Consider the following 18,214-nt stretch of genomic DNA (forward strand, 5'->3'; position numbering starts at 1 on the left):
AATAATATTTTATTTTTATTAATATTTATAAAAAAAATTGAAAATTTCAAAAATTTGGACCCTTTAATATTTGGGGCTCTATGCTGCAGCACATGCTGCACATGCATAGGATCGACCCTGATGCTTACCTTACATAAAAAAAACTTAAAACATAAATATTTTATATGAACTAATATTATATTTAAATCATAGTTTAACATAAATAGATTATTGAGCCTCACAAGTTTTATTATCAATTTACTTTATTTTATAAATTTTACTTTTTCTTATTTACTCTTATTTATATTAAAGACTTCAAAAAAAACTGATAAATAAATAACTATTTTAATCAACATAGTATGAGAGAGTTTACATCATAACTCGCCATAAAAATACTTCCTATTTACAATTCAATTTTGATAAAGAAAACATAAATATTTAAATCAAACTTTATTATCTATTTAAAAGCAGATAACAAAAATTCTATAATTATGGAGGATGAACAAAAAAAGTCCCATTTTAATATTTGTCTTAGACCTCACATTGTGTTGGATCGGCTCTAGCTATAAAATGCAAAGTATCATACAAATTTAAAGACATGTTTAATGTTTTTAAGTTTTACATGTATGTAATGATTCATTTTACGTATAATATAAAAATTAAAAGTTGACGAATGTAGAGACTATTTTAAAAGTCATCAAGCAACTACAGAGAGGGAACTCCTTTGTAAAAGTTTCAGTTATTTGATAACATAAAGGAACATGTATCATGGGCAAGATTTTCACACACAAAGAGAATATTCATCTTAATGTGTTTCATGTTGTGATGTTGAATGAGATTACTTAATAAATATACAACACTAACATTATTACAATAAATCAAAATGTCTAGCCAACAAGATTTAAAAATAATGTTAGCAGCACCATAATACTTTCCTTCAACAATAGAATGAAATAAAGGTTGGTTGTTGTTTTGCGGACCAAGAAACTAATTGGTCCTGGGATAAATACAATAACATGGCGTGGACCTTCTAGTGTTTGAGCATCATCCCAATCAATATCAATATATGTTGTTAGTTTATCAACCGGATAGAGGAAAAGATAAAAATCGTGAGTAATTATACCTTTAAGGTACCGAATAATTTGCTTCAAGGAAGACATGGGTTGTGTTTTTGGATCATACATTAAAAGACATACATGTTGAGTGGCATAAGAAATATCAGGTCTTGAGAAAGTTAGATATTGTAATGCTCCAACAAGACTTCAATATTTAGAGGGACCTTGATATGAATTGCTTGAGGTTCCACTATGTTTTGCTTTTGTATCCACTAGAGTAAAAGTTGATTTGCAAGAAGACATGGCAACTCGATGATTTCTTTGTCATATTTATGTTGTACCCGAGATATCTAGAAAGTAACTTAGATGACACAAATCTTTCGTATCAAATTTGAAACGCATTTTATACGTGATGAACTTGCGGAGGATGTCTGATGATGCAGTAAGAATAATATCATTCACATAAAGAAGAATGTAGGTTGTGTTATTTTCACTACGGTAGATGAGTAAGGTGTTGGGGGAGATTTTTCACTAGGGAGCATTGAACATAGTGGGACTTCCTTTCTAGAGCAACACTTGTGAGAGACACACCACATATTCACCTAAAACCTTAAGGTGATAGGTGAGTGGGTTCTCTCACTTATAAATGCTCAAGTCTCCACATTATCAACCAATGTGGGACTATTATCCACACTACTCACACTTGACACATTCTCAATACTCCCCCTCAAGTGCGAGTCCACAATGCTCCCCCTCAAGTGAAAGCCGCACGGAACGTTTCTTATTCACCCTCTAGGCGCCGTTGACACTCTTCAACGGAACGTTTCTTATTCACCCTCCTGGCGCCGTTTTTTTGACTTTCGATACAAGTAACCTGGTCCCTTTCTGAAACCAAAGGCTCGTGATACCATTTGTTGGGGGAGATTTTTCACTAGGGAGCATTGAACATAGTGGGACTTCCTTTCTAGAGCAACACTTGTGAGAGACACACCACATATTCACCTAAAACCTTAAGGTGATAGGTGAGTGGGTTCTCTCACTTATAAATGCTCAAGTCTCCACATTATCAACCAATGTGGGACTATTATCCACACTACTCACACTTGACACATTCTCAATATAAGGAACAAACACATACATTATGAGAAAAACTCAATGTAGCAACAAATCCAGTAAAGTGTTGGTACAAAGTACAAGGTGCTTGTTTTAGACCATACATAAATTTCTTCGGCAAACACGCACAATCAGGATGTTGAGTATTGCGATAATTGAGAGATTGGTACATGTACACGGTTTCATTGATATTTCCATATAAAAAGATATTTTTTACATCTAATTAATTAAGACACCGTGATTTTGAAAGAGAAATACTCATAACCATCTGTATAGTCTAATGGATTGAAATTTTTACTACAATCTACAATATTATATTGATTATGGCAATTGTCTACTAACCGGGATTTTTATCTCTCAAAGGAACCATCAGATTACTTCTTATGCTTAGAATCAACAAACTTCGAATGATGTTAAATTAGAGGGACGTGTCACTAAATCACACTTCTTATTTTTAATAAGAGCATCATATTCGTCTTTCATAGCAGCTTTTCGATTATGATTTGTAATGCATTAATGAGATTGGTAGGCAAAAGAGAAATTAGGGTTGGACTGGAGGTGTGGAGATTAAAGAGTTGGCAATACTTAAAGATGTTATGTTTTGCCTGGGTGGTCATTTTAGGAGAAAGTGGAAGATTGAATAAATAATTAGTATGTAAGAGTATTTGAGGAGGAGGTGACCTGTTACGCGTAGGGTGGGGTTTGTAGGATTTGAGAGTCATCGAAAAGACTAGAGACAAGTTGAAGCACCGTATGTTCGTTTGAAATTCACCAACATTCGAAAATTGATTATAAAGAGATTTGATATGTTGGTAGTATGATGATGCGTCAGAAAAATATATCAATGTTAACTCTTGAAAAGTCTTTCTCTAGGTAGGGAGCTCTATAATCTAAGAGAAGATTTCAAAAAAGTTGTGTGGTAGAGTCGATGGTATGGAAAATATTACTAAATATAGAGTCATAAATCCATTGCAAAATAATAGCATCCAAGTGTTTTTATAAGATGGATTGCTTTCTTTCAGGGAAGGTGAAGATGTTGTAACATTTATGACTAACGGTGGAATGATGTGGTCAAGAACTTCGTACGCTCGGCCATGAATTTTCAATCGTTCGTACCAAGTATTGTATTGGATTTTTTTATTGTCAAGAGTGGTTTTGAAGAAATTTAATTTTTTTTCAATGTCAAGAGTGGGTTTGAAGAAATTTAAAATGTTTGGATTCAACTGTAAGTAAAAATTAAAAATAGATAAAAAAAAATGTTAAATATATATATTAAAAATGTCTCAAATTCTCGTTACCTTAAATTTTTTGATGGATATGAAATATCAAAATCTTTTAAAATTTAAATGTTTATTTCATTGACATTTTCGACGCTTTCAATCTCCAACCGAAAGAGGAAAAAAATAAGACGAATTTGTTTTATGTTTTTAAGGGGAGCCAGCGGCTAATAAGGAGTAGTATATAACTTATGTTAATACCATAATAGAATAATTGTATGTTTTCATTTTAGTATCATTATATATTAGGCTAGGGATGTGTATGGTTCAAAATCCAAACCAAATTGAACTAAATATATGGATCAGTTTGGTTTTTAAAACAACTTTGATAAAACCATTTTATATTTTTAAAATCGGTTTATGTTTGGATCGGTTTGGTTATTAACCGGTTTGTACTAAAAAAATAGTTTTTGTTTGGATCAACTTTAAAACCAAATTTTCCTCAAATTTAATTTTCATTCCAACAACTTCTTAACTCTATCCAATCGCTCTTGAAATCAATCACTATTTTTAAATTTCAATCTGAAAAATCAAAATTGAGTAATTACCTATAAGATAGAAAAAAAATTCAGTTTTAAAAAAAGAGTTTTAAATCGGTATTTTTCAAACCAATTTTTTATTTTCTTTAAAAAAACAGTTTTATAAAAAAAAACAATTTTACAAAAAAAAACAATTTAAAAAAATTATAAAAATAAATCAGATTTAAAAAAAAATTATAGCAAAAATAATTTTATTTTCTTTAACCTGCCTTTTTATTTCAACTAGTTTTAAACTTAATTTATGATAAAAATAGTTATTTAAAAAAACTGCTTTAAATTTATCTCTTATAATCTCCACAAATAATATCATAATCTCCACAAATAACATCTTGATTAAAAATATGAATAATCTCATTGAATCTGTTACTAGACTAATTAACAACAATAAAATTCTTCAACCTACACTATGAATATAACAAAATATGAAACATGAAGAATCTTTATGTTTTTTCACGTCTAGTTCCATAAGCAATTAATCAGCTTCTTCTGCAATAAGCTTAATGTTGCATAAAATAAAATAAAATTACAAGAATGTTAGCATATACAAAAGTGAAAACAATGAAATTACAAGTCTATTTTACATTTTAAGACATGGACGACCCGATTTCTAAGACCATGTCTCGAACAAAATCTAACCCAAACTCATTATCTCAAAAAAGAATATATTTAAGTTAAGTGTTATTTTAAGTCTAAAATACAATTCGGAAGTAAGAAAATGTTATTTCAAGATAAATTTAGAGGAATATGGAATACTAAGTATGACCAGATTCACTAAATCTAGAGTGATTCCCGAACCAAGTTATGTTTCAATGCAATTTGGAAGTAAAAAAATCCCGCTACTGCAAAACAAATCTGACCATAAAGGAGCCTAGTTTAAAGTACAAAAATATGAGACCCGTGTAAGGGAAGGTTCAGTAACACATTAAGTCAATACTACGAGTTATGTGGTAATCCAGAAACATTTAATCACATAACACATATAATCGCATAAGCTAGAAAAATCACGCAACAACATACACCCACAAGAGCAGAAAATGCACATATAATAAATTGAGTAGAATATGCAAAAATTAGAATTCTTTACCGTTAAGTCATCTTCGAGTGTAACAGAAGTTGAAGAGGTTGAACAGCTAGCATCATCTTCCGTATAAAGTAATTCTACAAAATATATAAAGAGATTTCATTATGCCTCAAGTATAATAAATAATAATACATTAGCGAATATACTTAGTTATCATACCTTGCTCAAATCTCTCAAGAATATCAAAATCTTCATTTGTAATCAAGGAGGAAGATGTTCCTTTGAGCCAATCTTGGGTGCATATCAACACTTCGACTGTTGTAGGTGTTAATGAGCTGCGATATGGATCAAGCACTCTTTCTCCTGTACTAAATGCAGATTCAGAAGCCACTGTGCTTATAGGTATAACCAGCACGTCTCTTGCAATGTTTGAAATGATGGGATATCGGCCAGAGTTCACTTTCCACCACTCTAGAACATTTATCTCCATGTTATACTCTAACTTCTCTCCAAGATAAGTAGTTAACTCATTATTTGCATTGTCACACCCTTCTGAAAGATAGAACTCAGCAGTTCCATAAGGATCACTAACACCACCAAAAACTTGCAACTCATCTGAATTACCTTGAGGAGGCATAAATCCAACACAATATTCCTCATAAATAGATTTCAAGCTAGACTCTAAATTTGCTTTCAAGGCGTCAGCATCATCCTTATTATAATATCTCCTTACCATCCAATCGACCAATCTAATCTTGTGCCTAGGGTCGAATACTAGAGCAATCAACAACAACATGTTAAGTTTCTCATGATTTTCCCAATATTTATCATATTTCTTCTTCATTTTTTGAGCTACTGAACGTAGATGCTCATCTTCAGACGCACACATATCCACAATGCTCTTTCCAATACCCAGGATCTCAAACATATAAATATTGTTTGTCAAATAAGATGACCCCGATATGTGTAAGGTAGCATCATAAAATAACTTCAAGAATGGGATGATTAAGTTAATATGCTTCCAATCTTCTTCCGTCGGGACACCTTTCCCCTTCTTTGTCAACTCATTTACATACTTTCTATCTCGAAAACTTAATTCTTCAAAGGTCCTCTCATGTTTTGATGCGGATACTAACATCAAGTATGTTGAGTTCCAACGAGTCTCAACATCTAGCCAAACTAAAACTTTATAGTCCATGCTTTCCTCATCAATACATGCCTTGAATTTAGCAAGCCTCGCAGGAGAAGATCTAGCATACCACACAGCATGGCGGATTCTACCAATAGAGCCATTAATGTCTTTCAAACCTTCTTTCACAACTAAATTCAATATATGCGCACAACACCGCATATGAAAATGGTTTCCACTCATAACTAAACTATTCCTAGACAAAAGCCTTCTCTTGAGACGCTCAACCCCAACATCATTAGATGAAGCATTATCAACTGTCAAACTAAGCACACGGTTTAACCCCTAACTATTCAAGCACATCTCCATTGTTGCACAAATAGCATCCCCTGTATGACTTGTGACTTGACAAAAAGTTAAAATCTTCTTATGTAAGTGCCAATTATTATCAATGAAATGGGTTGTCACACACATATAACTCAACTTTTGACAAGAAGAAGTCCACATATCAGTAGTAGACAAACTCTTCGATAATTCAGAGAGAGAAAAATTTTCAAAATCATTCTTTTACTATCCCATAGTTTCAAGACATCACGCGCTAGTGTTGTGCGTGAACAAATCTGAAATCTTGGTGATGCGAGACTCATAAATTCATGAAAAGACTCATGTTCAACCTTCCGAAAAGGAATCTCCATGTTTATGAACATCTTAACCATTGTTATTCTAATGGCTTCTTGGTCAAACTTGACAATTAAAGGAGAGCCAACATGTTCTTCAACATTTGTCGTAGAAGATGATGTCCTTTGCCTCTTGTAAACAAGGCATCTCGATAAATGAGCATGCATGGAACTAGTTCCATTATTATACTTAATTTTCGTGTCACAGTATTTGCACGAAGCTTTTTGTTCTTCTTTCAACGATACAATGAAATGCTTTCAAGCCTCTGAACGATTCCTTCGCTTTTTAGTGTGAGGAGGTGGCATTTCATTAGAGATTGTTAAGAGTCCCACATCGGACAATATATGGTCTGAACATGTGTTTATAAATGGAGGCAGTCCTCACTCTACCAACCGGTTTTGTAGGGTTGAGTTAGGCCCAATCACACATTCTTAACATGGTATCAGAGCCTCGTCTAAGATCCGGTGGGCCACCTACTATGGTTTCCGCTATTGGACCACCCACCATTTATTTCCACGCTCCAGATGTCCAGTCCTGGGCGTGAGGGGGTGTGTTAAGAGTCCCACATCGGACAATATATGGTCTGAACATGTGTTTATAAATGGAGGCAGTCCTCACTCTACCAACCGGTTTTGTAGGGTTGAGTTAGGCCCAATCACACATTCTTAACAGAGATTATAGGTGGCGGGGTTGAAAATGTATTTTCGGATGTTGCATAAGTTGTACCAACATTAGTCATCTTGATTCTGTTAAAAATAGAAAAACAAATTATGATAAAAAAAAAACACAATCAAAAAAACACACAATGGAAATAAATAACAAATGAATAATTATGATTCAAGCATGTTAGCCTACTTTGTAAGTGTTCCATAAATTGAATCATAATTGAACCCATAATGAATAATGTAAAATAAAACCCATAATGAATAATGTAAAATAAAATCCTATATAACACAGCCCAACCTAACATTATAAGCATATTATTCCTCTTCTTGAACTCTTCAGTACCAATATGAAGACTATTCAATATATCAAAACCAGTAACAGGTACACCATCGTTTGTCCCAAAACTTTAAATAGTATTGACTATTGAATTTATTTATGCGATGACTAACCTATTATCTCTGCTTCTAGGATGATATCTTGGACATATTTAAGGCCGCAAACAAAAATAACTTCAGTACCTTAACCGTAGAAGAATTCAAAGAAGTGATGGATGACATAATCTTAAGATATCCTCAAGTTGAATAGTATCTACAAAAGAAACATATACTTGATTTGAGGGTTTTGTGGAACGACGCTGAAGGAAATGAAAGAAAAGAAATAGACATAGAAGGGTTTAAGCTTACCCTTTCTGTTGCAGATTCACAAGTGAAAACTCTTCCAGCAACTGCACAGGTAATGAAGCCCAATGTAATTGTCGTTATTTGTTGTGTGCCTTTATAAGAGTAGAAGCGTAAGGGTATACATTGTAACCGGGTTACAAGAAGCAAGCACAAACTCCTACCATTCCAAGACTGGCAATTCAGTGTTTTAACAACAAACTAGGCTCGCATTGCAACATCTTTGCAATTGAATCCATTTCACAAGGGAGTGTGGTAGAGAGCAGTGGACTGCAGAACTAGGAATTGAACTTGTTAACTATACAAAACCTATGAGCAGTGGAAGCAATATATAGTTCAGATACTTTATTTATAAAAAGAAACAGTCAACAACACATCACAGAAAAGAAACTAGAGACAATTTTCATTGAGCTCAATGCTAAACGCACTTCAATAAAATTTGTGCAGAGAAAAGTTTCTTAGAAGCAGGCATCCAATAGGCAGCAGCAATAGAGAGCAGCACAACTGCACCAATATACATATGCAGACAAGTTAATATTCGCAATGAAAGAGAGAAAGAGACAATGTGGAACAACTGTAAAGGAAATATTGTTTTCTTTATTTGGAATTCATGATGATATCTTGTTATTATGAAAAGGTATAAGCATTTTGGGCAATTTGCTCCACTGGGTGGGGAGCAGGCAGCAGCAGAACTTCCTGGAGACAACACTCAATGGCTTTGGTATTCTGTATATGCAAGTTAGCATAATTGAAATACTTGGATAAATGTGTTCTTCCAATGCTACCATATACTTGGCTAAATGAATCAACAAGTCCAAGCAAGGAGGCATCAACAAATTCTTTCATTCTTGACCCTAGAAAATCACAAAACACTGCTATAGTTTTGAAATCTCTTACAGTCTCGCGAAAAGAAATCGTCGATGCACTCATCGATGGCCAAGGCCTTAATGCAGATACAATTGAAAAGCTTTCAAGAATCGCTCCAACAGAAGAAGAACAATCTCACATACTCGAATATGAAGGAGACACAACAAAACCTGCAGCAGCTGAATCTTTCTTGTACCACATCCTCAAAGTTGTTCCTTCGGCATTTAAGCGCAATCATAGTTTGACTCGTAGTTTCAGTGGGAGCAGTAGCAACAACGATATTGGAGACTCTAAGAATTCGGTTACCTCAAATGAACAAAAACTAATGGAATATATAAAACTAGGATTATCAATTGTAGGAGGGGTCAGTGCCGAGTTTTCCAATGTAAAGAAAATTGCTTCAACGGATTACAATAGTTTTGTCGGTTCTATCTCGACACTTTCTACAAAGATAGTTGAAATTCAAGGCACAATTCAACTAATTAACAAGAAGCATAAAGCACATAAGAGCATAAGAGCAATATGTAAGATATTCTCAAAAAACAAAAACCTGCTGACAAAAACATCCAAACATCACAACGGCTAAAAAATTCATATGTCGTGGTGAAAAGTTAGTTATTGCCGAAATTTGAAATTTATAATATGTTTACCTGAATATCAATGGAAGATGTAGAGTAAAAATGTTAGCAGAGTTTTCTCTTGAATCTGAAACACATATTTCATCAATTTTACAGTTAATTTGTTTCTACTGAGTCAAAGATGAAAGTGAAAATTAAAGCTTCAAAGTAGAATTTCACTTGAACCTGAAATACTTGTTAGTGTGAGAAGAGAGATCTTAGAGGCGTTGTTGAAGGACGAGCTCGTCGAATTTGAAGAACAATTTTATCTATTTTACAACTATTTCGATAATCCCATGATTGTGATTTGGAGAATTAAGATACAAAAGAGGATTAGAGTTTGAAATTTGAAGAATAATGAAGAGAAAAAAAGATGAAAAAAGTCTGAATTTTTGAGAATTAGGGATTCTAAAAATTATGTTTTGGATTGATTTGAAATGATTATTGAAAAATGATAACCGACTACTTGATCCGGTTTGTAACAATGGTTACCGTTTTTTTTAATTTGATAAATGCGCCATCAATTTCAAAATATAATTTTGGGTTGGGTTTGCCAACATGTGCCCCAAGGATATTCCCAAGGATATTCTATGTAATTGAATTTTCTTTTAAAATGCATATATTTGTGTAGATTTGTTTGGAGAAGTAGATTTGGATTTACTTGTCAAAATTCTAATAATAAAGTCTTGAATAATTCACATATGAAACGCTAATTAAGTGGGGGGAATTTAACCTTTTAACTTTTTTTAAATACCGAGTTTAAATCCATTATTTTAATCAATACTTTTTTTTCTTTCCAGATTTTTTTTCAAAAAGTCTTGAACAATTCAAAGCTGAATCGCAATAAGTTTTTAAAAAAGAGTTTACTACGAATCTTTTAGTTGATTGTAAAATTAATACAGGTTTCCAGATGTAGTATTAATGTATTGAGTAATAAAATACTTTTATTTTATTTATTCACATTAAAAATGCCTCAATCCCAAAAATTTACAAAAGCCACTTCATAAAAATTTCATTACATATAAAAACTTTTATATTAGAAATGATATATAACCAAAACTCAAGTTACAAGCACCTCTCAATTCCAAAGTATCTATCACATTCATAATTACATGGAAACTAAATAAGCATTTTTCAACCAAAATCAAGTTATTTTAATTAAACCTACTGAGCTTCCTCCTTCTACAACTTAACAGAGGTCCCCAATTTCCAACATTATGATTTTATACCATAATTTCCAATAAGATAGATCTAAATAATTCTTCCATCAATCCCAAAAATCAAACAAAAAGTTAATTCTAATATTTGAGTTATGAATAATAATTAGAAGCCAAGATCCAGCATTTATGTAACTCAGACACAGTTTTGTCCCATTTTATAGACGAAACTATTTCCTCAAAATAGAAAACATAACCCAACCAGAAGCAAGCTAACAAGATGTCAAGAACATATCAATTATATTGATGAGGATAAGAATAGAAGTGCATTCTAACCTTGATAGTTTCCTTTCAATTACAAATTTCAAACAACCTAAAAACTAACAAGATGGAGTTAAATATCTACCTATATAGGATGGTAAATGCAGGAGCAAGACCCACCCATGTTATAGATAATGTGATTTTATCTCTGTTAAAAAGACAAGAAACTCACATTAACTCAAATTCAACCGTGCAAATCAATAAACATAAATAAAGCTTCGCTAGTAAAGAGACAAAAGAGTGTGAAAAGAGCGCGAGAGAGAATTGCTATACCTTACGACATGTACTCGATGAAACCCGAATAGGAGATCGATCTTGATCCGGACGAAAAGAGTGAAGAGAACCTCCCAAACACACCCTAGGAGAACACCACAACTACATTAAACTTTAGACTTTTACAAATTAAATCCTCCTCCTATTATCGACTCGTGCTTTCTTGGATGTTGATCCAGCTTCCAGATGCCCGCCACTGGATTCAATCTGGATGAGAAGAAGAAATTTTTTCAAAGCTGAACACCATAAAAGATTCCAATTCATATTATGAAGTAGGGCGCATTACCTTATCAAGCTTATCCCTGACAATCCTCACTGTTTGATTCATGGAATGGGATGAAAAATAATCCTGTTTATACATGTTAGGTTAATAGATGAAAACCAAGAAACCTTTTTCTTCGCACACAACATCCTATACTCCTAGTTAAAACAAAACTGGTAACTCCAATATCATGATAAATTATAATATCAGATCTAGCAATCTAGTACCTAACAGATAGCAACAAAGATAACAACTGTGAAACATGAATTTCCATCAGAGATATGAAGATAGCACAACACTTCCAAAACACTAGTAATATTGGCTTCTTACAGATACAAGGTTGATAAAAAAACTCAAGCAGCATCAAAATGCCTTAACAAATATTCTAGCGACATTAATTTCAAGAGAGAATTGTATTTATCCTACGAAACAATTCTTCCACGTCAAAGGGTATTAGTAAGTCGAAAAGAGTAAAAACATTCTTCACATGTGCATATTTTAAAAAAAAGCAACAAACCTCGTTAGATGAAACCGTTCTTTTTGGAAGAATGATGTTGTTCGGCCTTTCTTCAAATTCTGCTGTCCTACATTTAGGAAAAACGATCAATTATACACCTTATGGTGTTATACACATTGCCTTAGCTTCAAGTGGAAGCAAGAACTGAAAAATTCATTCAGAAAAATAGATAACCTTGAATTAGTATATAAAGGTTCTGATAGGAAACTGGTGTTCGAAGCAATTAGGGGCCTAGAGCTTGACGCTATAGTCTCTTTAGATCTTCTAGCTGAACAATTCATGTAACAAACAGTCGTAAGTCCAATATAGCATGCCAACATTTAAAATGCAATAACCATGGTAAGCTTTAATCTTACGGTTCAATCGAGCCAAAACCTCCCTTCTTCTTCCTTCCAATTTATCCTTTGTATCAGACAAACTCTCAAAATGGGGAGCATACGAAACCTGTAGTGGGTTCCCAAGGAAAACAAACTCATCCAATTTTCTTTTCGCAAACCTGAAAATCATAAAAGTGGCACGTACTCTCTCAACCCCAACCTTCTCAAATACATCATAGAATTACTTCAATTCGACAAAGAGGAAAACCTGGCATTACTGAAAAGACAGAATTTGATCCAATAAACATCAGTGAATTGCTCACATTCTTCGGCGTCCATTGGCTTACACCTAAAGAGAGAACAAAGAAAGATTCAAACAAAAACCACCAAGCACACTGGAAGAAGAAATTATTAATTTGGATATCATAAAATGAACGGAGGATGAGAGAGTGAAGATTTCATTCCATAGTTTGGAAATTTTAGGACGGAAGAAAGCAAATTCTTTATTCCGTCCAAATCAGAGGGAAAAAATATGATGGTAAGTGATGGAATGAAATGGAATCCATTCGACTCTATTCCACTCCGCTCCAACCGATTTTAAATTATCCAAACAACGGAATATCACTCTATTTCATCTGATACCGCTCCACTTCATCCAATTCTATCAATCCAAACAAAACTAGGGACTTACTCCTCAACTTCTCCATAGGATGAAAACAGTTGCAGCAAATCATCACCACAACCTAATGCCGGAACGTTCCTCACAATCAAATACCTGAATACTCAAAAAAAAACAAATTAAAAATAAACAAAGCTTGTAACAATTGTAAACGAGAGTGTAAGTTGAAAGGATGAAATAAACAGACCTTGATTCATCAGAGACCGTGTAAACACGAACCGCAGGGGACTCATCTTTGTAACGAGGCATCTAAGAATTGTTATCAATTTATCAGTCATATACCTAATCGTTTGATCGAAGTTGTTAAGCGCGAAAAGACAATTTAAAGGAGTGGGAAAAAATTGTATTTGAAATAATGATTTTCAAATCCCTAACTAGAAAATCAGAGTGAAGTGTGGACGATTCGCGATTTTAAATTGATGTACCTGAACTCAAATGCGGTGGTGGCGTGGAAAGACGGTTTCCGACAGTGGCGGCGCGGAAAGAAGATCGACAGCGGTGAGAGAGTTGGAGCTGCGCCACCGTATCGCGTTGCTATAAACTAGCACGATTGCTTCCACCTTTTGTGGCAATTTTAAATATTTCATCTATATAAGCATCATCTTCTCAACCAATATGGATTTTTAAATAGTTGGATTTTAAATCTGATATTTTTTTTGGTTCGAATGCACAATTAGTAAGTGTAAATAAATTTTACACGAACGGATGATGTGGTGGGATGCACTTAGAGCTTAACTATTGTAAAAGGCAACGTGATGAACTTTGTTAATGGGAAAACTCTAGATAAAAACCGAAAAAATTTATACATATACTTCTATATTTTTTATTTTTTTATAACGTCAATTTTATTCTTGTTTATTTTAATTAATTTATTATTTTACTTTTAATTATTCAATTAAAATTTTTAAAAATTATACTAACACATTGAAAAAGACTTTTGATATATTTTTTTTTATCCGAAATATTTTATAAAAGACATCCGGTTTAATGTTAAACGTGTTTCGGAAGACTTACTTGAAGAATTTCGATTTAATTTTAAAAAGTACCGTTCCGGAACACTTAACATATGTGTTCCGGTTAACATACTAATATATAACAAAACTCTTTCCTAAAGACTTTCGGTGTGTTATTTATGTGTTCCATAACTTTTCTACGAAGTCTTCCGGTTTGTATTGTTAATTTTTTTTTTTTGACAATTTTTTATTGTGCAGGTATGAAAATTCTTCCCCAAATATGTATAGATACTTCAGGTGCTTTTTCAACTACTCAAAGATTTGGAAGGTGATAAGGTGGATTAAAATAGATTGAAATCCATAATAAAGTAACAGTTATTATCATTCGTTCAAATACTGAAATGGCAAGAGAGTGAGAAGTAACAAATTAATATGTGGTTGTGATAAAAGTGAGAAATACAAGGATACGGATAGTGGAACCCAAAGTGCGACTAAAAAATATGGATGCCCATTTAAAATCAGGTCGACTCCGACGAAAGATAGGTCTGGCTGGAAGATTGATGTAAAATATGGGGTCCATAGTCATGGTTCACCTGATAGATTAGAAGGTCATTTCTTTGTTGGTAGGTTGGCCATGGATGAGAAGCAGTGTGTCTTTCATTTGACAAAGAGACATGTATCACCTAGACACATATTGTTTTTCTTGCAAGATCGAGATCCAGAGGATGTCACTCGGATCACGCAAATATGCAAGCATAAGAGTATGATAGAAACAGAAATAAGAGGTCATAAAAGTGAGATACAATATTTGTTTAAGCTTATTGAGGATGCATGTTATCTGTAGTGGAGTAGAAAATGAGATGACTCGGAAGTTGTGAGAGAGATATTTTGGGCACATCCCAATTCAGTTAAGTTGTTGAGTATTTTTCCTATTGTGTTAGTTATGGACAACACCTATAAGACAAACAAATATAGACAATATTTGTTTAAAATTGTTGGCATGACATCAACCAAGTTGAATTTTGCTATCGTGTTTGCGTATATGGAGTCTGAGCAGACAGAGAATTTTTGTTGGATATTAGAGAAACTTAAAGAATTGTTTGTGAAGAAAGATTTGTGTCCACAAGTGATTTTGACAGGTAGAGATCTTGTTTTGATGAAAGCAACTGAAATTGTGTTTCCTAGGTCGATCAATTTGCTATGTAGATTTCACATTAATAAAAATATTAGTGCAAAATGCGAGCAATATATGGTGAATGATATGCAAAAGACGATCGACACATTATGGATGGAAGTTGTTTGCGTTAGTGATGAGGTTGAGTATGATCAACGTTTTCAGCAACTTGAGCAGTCATGTGTTGATTTCAGTGGATTTATTAATTATGTGAAAGACACATGGTTGACTCCACATAGACAGAGATTTGTTGAAGCATGGATTAATCGAGTGTTACATTTGGGTAACACGACGACTAATCGGTATGTGTTATATTTTTTACTATGTATTTTTTAATATGTGATGTTTTTAATATTTTTAATATGTAATATTTTTAGGATTGAATCTGCTCATTGAAAGTTAAAGCAGATGTTGGGAAACAGTATAGGTGACATGGACAAATGTTGGGAAGCTAGGAATAACAACTTGAGGTTACAACTGGGCAACATTAGAGCTTCTTTTCAAAAACGTTTTTACGAAGTTGAGCACGCGCACATAAGTCCATTTTATGATAATCTGCGTGGTTCAGTGTCTCGAGCTGCTTTGAGACGTATTGCTGAAGAGTTGTTGAGAATTGATTATGTTGGAACTAACAGGTAAATATGTGGTTGTACTCTTAGAACATCTTATGGATTACCTTGTACTTGTGAGTTAGGAAGATACACACTTAGTGGTATACCGATACCAATAGATGTCGTTCATATTCCTTGGAGGAAACTAAGTATGAAAGTTGAGTTAGAGGTAGATGTAGATGATGGATCGGAGGTGGATATGAGTTGTGCAATAGATGAATTATGGAAACGGTTTAGGTCATTAGATGTTGTTGGGAAAAGAGCCTTAAAAAGTAGGATTTGTGAACTTGTCTACCCCATAATGACTCCATTGTGTCCACCACCTGAGAAATTAAAAACCAAATGAGGAGTGAAGAAGAAAGGAAAAAAAACAGTAGGATATGATGTTTATAAGGACCCTTCGTATCATGAGTATGTTGATCAAGCATATCAATCTTCATAGAGGCAATCTCAACCATCACAAACTTTGAAGAAGTTGAAATTATCAAAGAACCAACCACAATCAAATAAACATTTCACTTTTCAATTTCCTAATCATATTAGGTCATACATTAAAGATGTAGTTAATATTGTGTCAGATGGTAACTATGGATTTATAGTCATTGCATGGATATGGTGAGGATGGTTGGTCAATGGTTCGCCGAGACTTGGAGTTGGAAATAATAGAAAAGGAAATATCAAGTTTGTATGATAGGTTATTTTGTAATCGGTTAGCAGAAGTGAGAGAATCTTTGATGATAGAATCTTTTGGTCCACAGCCACCACAAAAATGGTTGACTCTACCAGATATGGGTTACTTGATAGCGAATCGCTATAATGTTGTACTTGACTGCTTAGGCAATTCATGCATCACTTTCTTTCCTATGACAAGTTCACATTCACCAAATGTCTTCATTTATTGCATTGGTTTTGTTAATCAAAATCATTGGGTTCAGGTACGTGCTTTATTTTATATGAATTATTGTTTTAATCATTTTACTTAGTTCACTTTATTAAATATATAACTTAATATTTTAATTATTTTTATCAGGTAAACATGAAATATGGGTTTCCGTTGCCACCAGTCAGTCATATTAGATTGGAAGAAGTTTCGTTGTCCAGCAGCAACATCTTGGATGTTAGGATTTGCCGAACGTCTAGAACATTGGAAATTACTTACGCCTATATTAGCATGAATATTATATTATGACATTCAGTTTTAATATATTCAGTTCTAAAAGTTAATATCTAAATCAATGTGAACGAGAAACATGCAAAATTTCAAATAAATCAGCAAATTACGGGTCATCCTCTTCAGCATTAACTTGTCTGGGATAACGATGAATCAATGTAGAAATATGATCCAAATTAGGATCAGATGATCCTGCTTCGTAAACAGGAGTTGGCACCTCTCTTGGCTCATCATGATGGGGTGGGACCAAACGCGGATGTGAAACATAATAATACCACTCCAGGTATCCATCATCTATAGCATATGGAGTGGTGACCAATGTTTTCGGACGAATCACGGCAACAACGCTTTGATGGTAACCAATCCACTCAACATAAATATCATTAGACATCATACAATCAGGAAGTGAGGGTGAAACATATTGCTTGTATGCTAACTGACGTATACATCTGTCAGGCAAGTATGGAACAACTATGTCACCCCACTTCATACACCCTTGTATAGACATAACTCATCAAATTGACGTCATACTCTATGATCCTCGAATGGACACCATATGACGTCGACAGGTGTCAGCTCGTCCAACATAGGTCGCAAGTCATCCACCTTCAGGACTCCTTGCTTATATGATCATCTCATCGCTCGAGGAAGACCAAAATTATCAGCTAGTTTCCAATTCTCTCCTCTTTTTCCAACTGTTGGAAAGTACTCGTGAATCCAGCACTGTTACAATATAAAAACATAATAAACAAAATTAATTAAATTAATATACTAAATAAAATTAATTAATATATAATAATCAAAGTTAAATTAAATACTTGTAGGAGAGTAGGATATCCACCGAGCTGCTTGCAACTGAACATGAAAGTATCTCTGAGGTATCTGTAAAGGGTAACCAATACAGTTGCTCCTCAATTGTATTCCGAACATCTCTCTAATTCTGTAAACAGTAAGAGGTATCGTGTCTCGACAAGCGTAAGGTTTTGTCGGAAAAAATTGTGGAATCCACCAACATCAGCAAATACGCTCCAGTCGCATATGCTTAGCTAGAAGCAGCTCTATGCGCTATGAATGAATTATATCACCACTCCAACTTATAGTAAGAACTCATGTAGCTACGAACATGTGCATGTGTCTCACTCTGTGACACTCTTAAGTAGT

At 33.6% G+C, this 18,214-nt stretch overlaps 1 protein-coding gene across 2 annotated transcripts; it reads right to left on the minus strand.

Annotated features, from left to right (window-relative positions):
- Positions 1 to 11,056: 11,056 nt before the first annotated feature.
- On the minus strand, positions 11,057 to 13,893 carry LOC127118370 (uncharacterized). 2 transcript variants are annotated; one of them, XM_051048555.1, is made up of 10 exons: positions 13,570 to 13,893; positions 13,332 to 13,393; positions 13,157 to 13,240; positions 12,734 to 12,814; positions 12,505 to 12,644; positions 12,323 to 12,416; positions 12,149 to 12,215; positions 11,656 to 11,718; positions 11,370 to 11,576; positions 11,057 to 11,244 (listed from the first exon to the last, which is right to left on the minus strand). In XM_051048555.1, the coding sequence occupies exons 2-9, from the start codon at positions 13,391 to 13,393 to the stop codon at positions 11,499 to 11,501; spliced, it is 669 nt and encodes a 222-aa protein (XP_050904512.1). In that variant the 5' UTR covers positions 13,570 to 13,893; the 3' UTR covers positions 11,057 to 11,244; positions 11,370 to 11,498. The 2 variants fall into 2 exon arrangements, with proteins under 2 accessions (XP_050904512.1, XP_050904513.1); XM_051048556.1 differs by having other exon boundaries at positions 13,332 to 13,426; positions 13,570 to 13,886.
- Between the last annotated feature and the right edge of the window lie 4,321 nt (positions 13,894 to 18,214).

This window comes from Lathyrus oleraceus, chromosome 2 (genome assembly GCF_024323335.1).
Source record: "Lathyrus oleraceus cultivar Zhongwan6 chromosome 2, CAAS_Psat_ZW6_1.0, whole genome shotgun sequence".
In the NCBI taxonomy this organism is placed as follows: Eukaryota; Viridiplantae; Streptophyta; class Magnoliopsida; order Fabales; family Fabaceae; genus Lathyrus; species Lathyrus oleraceus.

Coding starts and splice junctions, on each gene's coding strand:
- LOC127118370 (XM_051048555.1), bottom strand. CDS start 13,393: ATGCCTCGTTACAAAGATGAGTCCCCTGCGGTTCGTGTTTACACGGTC. Junction 12,645..12,733: donor TGTCTTTTCAGTAATGCCAG/GTTTTCCTCTTT, acceptor TATGATTTTCAG/GTTTGCGAAAAGAAAATTGG. Junction 11,719..12,148: donor GAACGGTTTCATCTAACGAG/GTTTGTTGCTTT, acceptor ATGTATAAACAG/GATTATTTTTCATCCCATTC.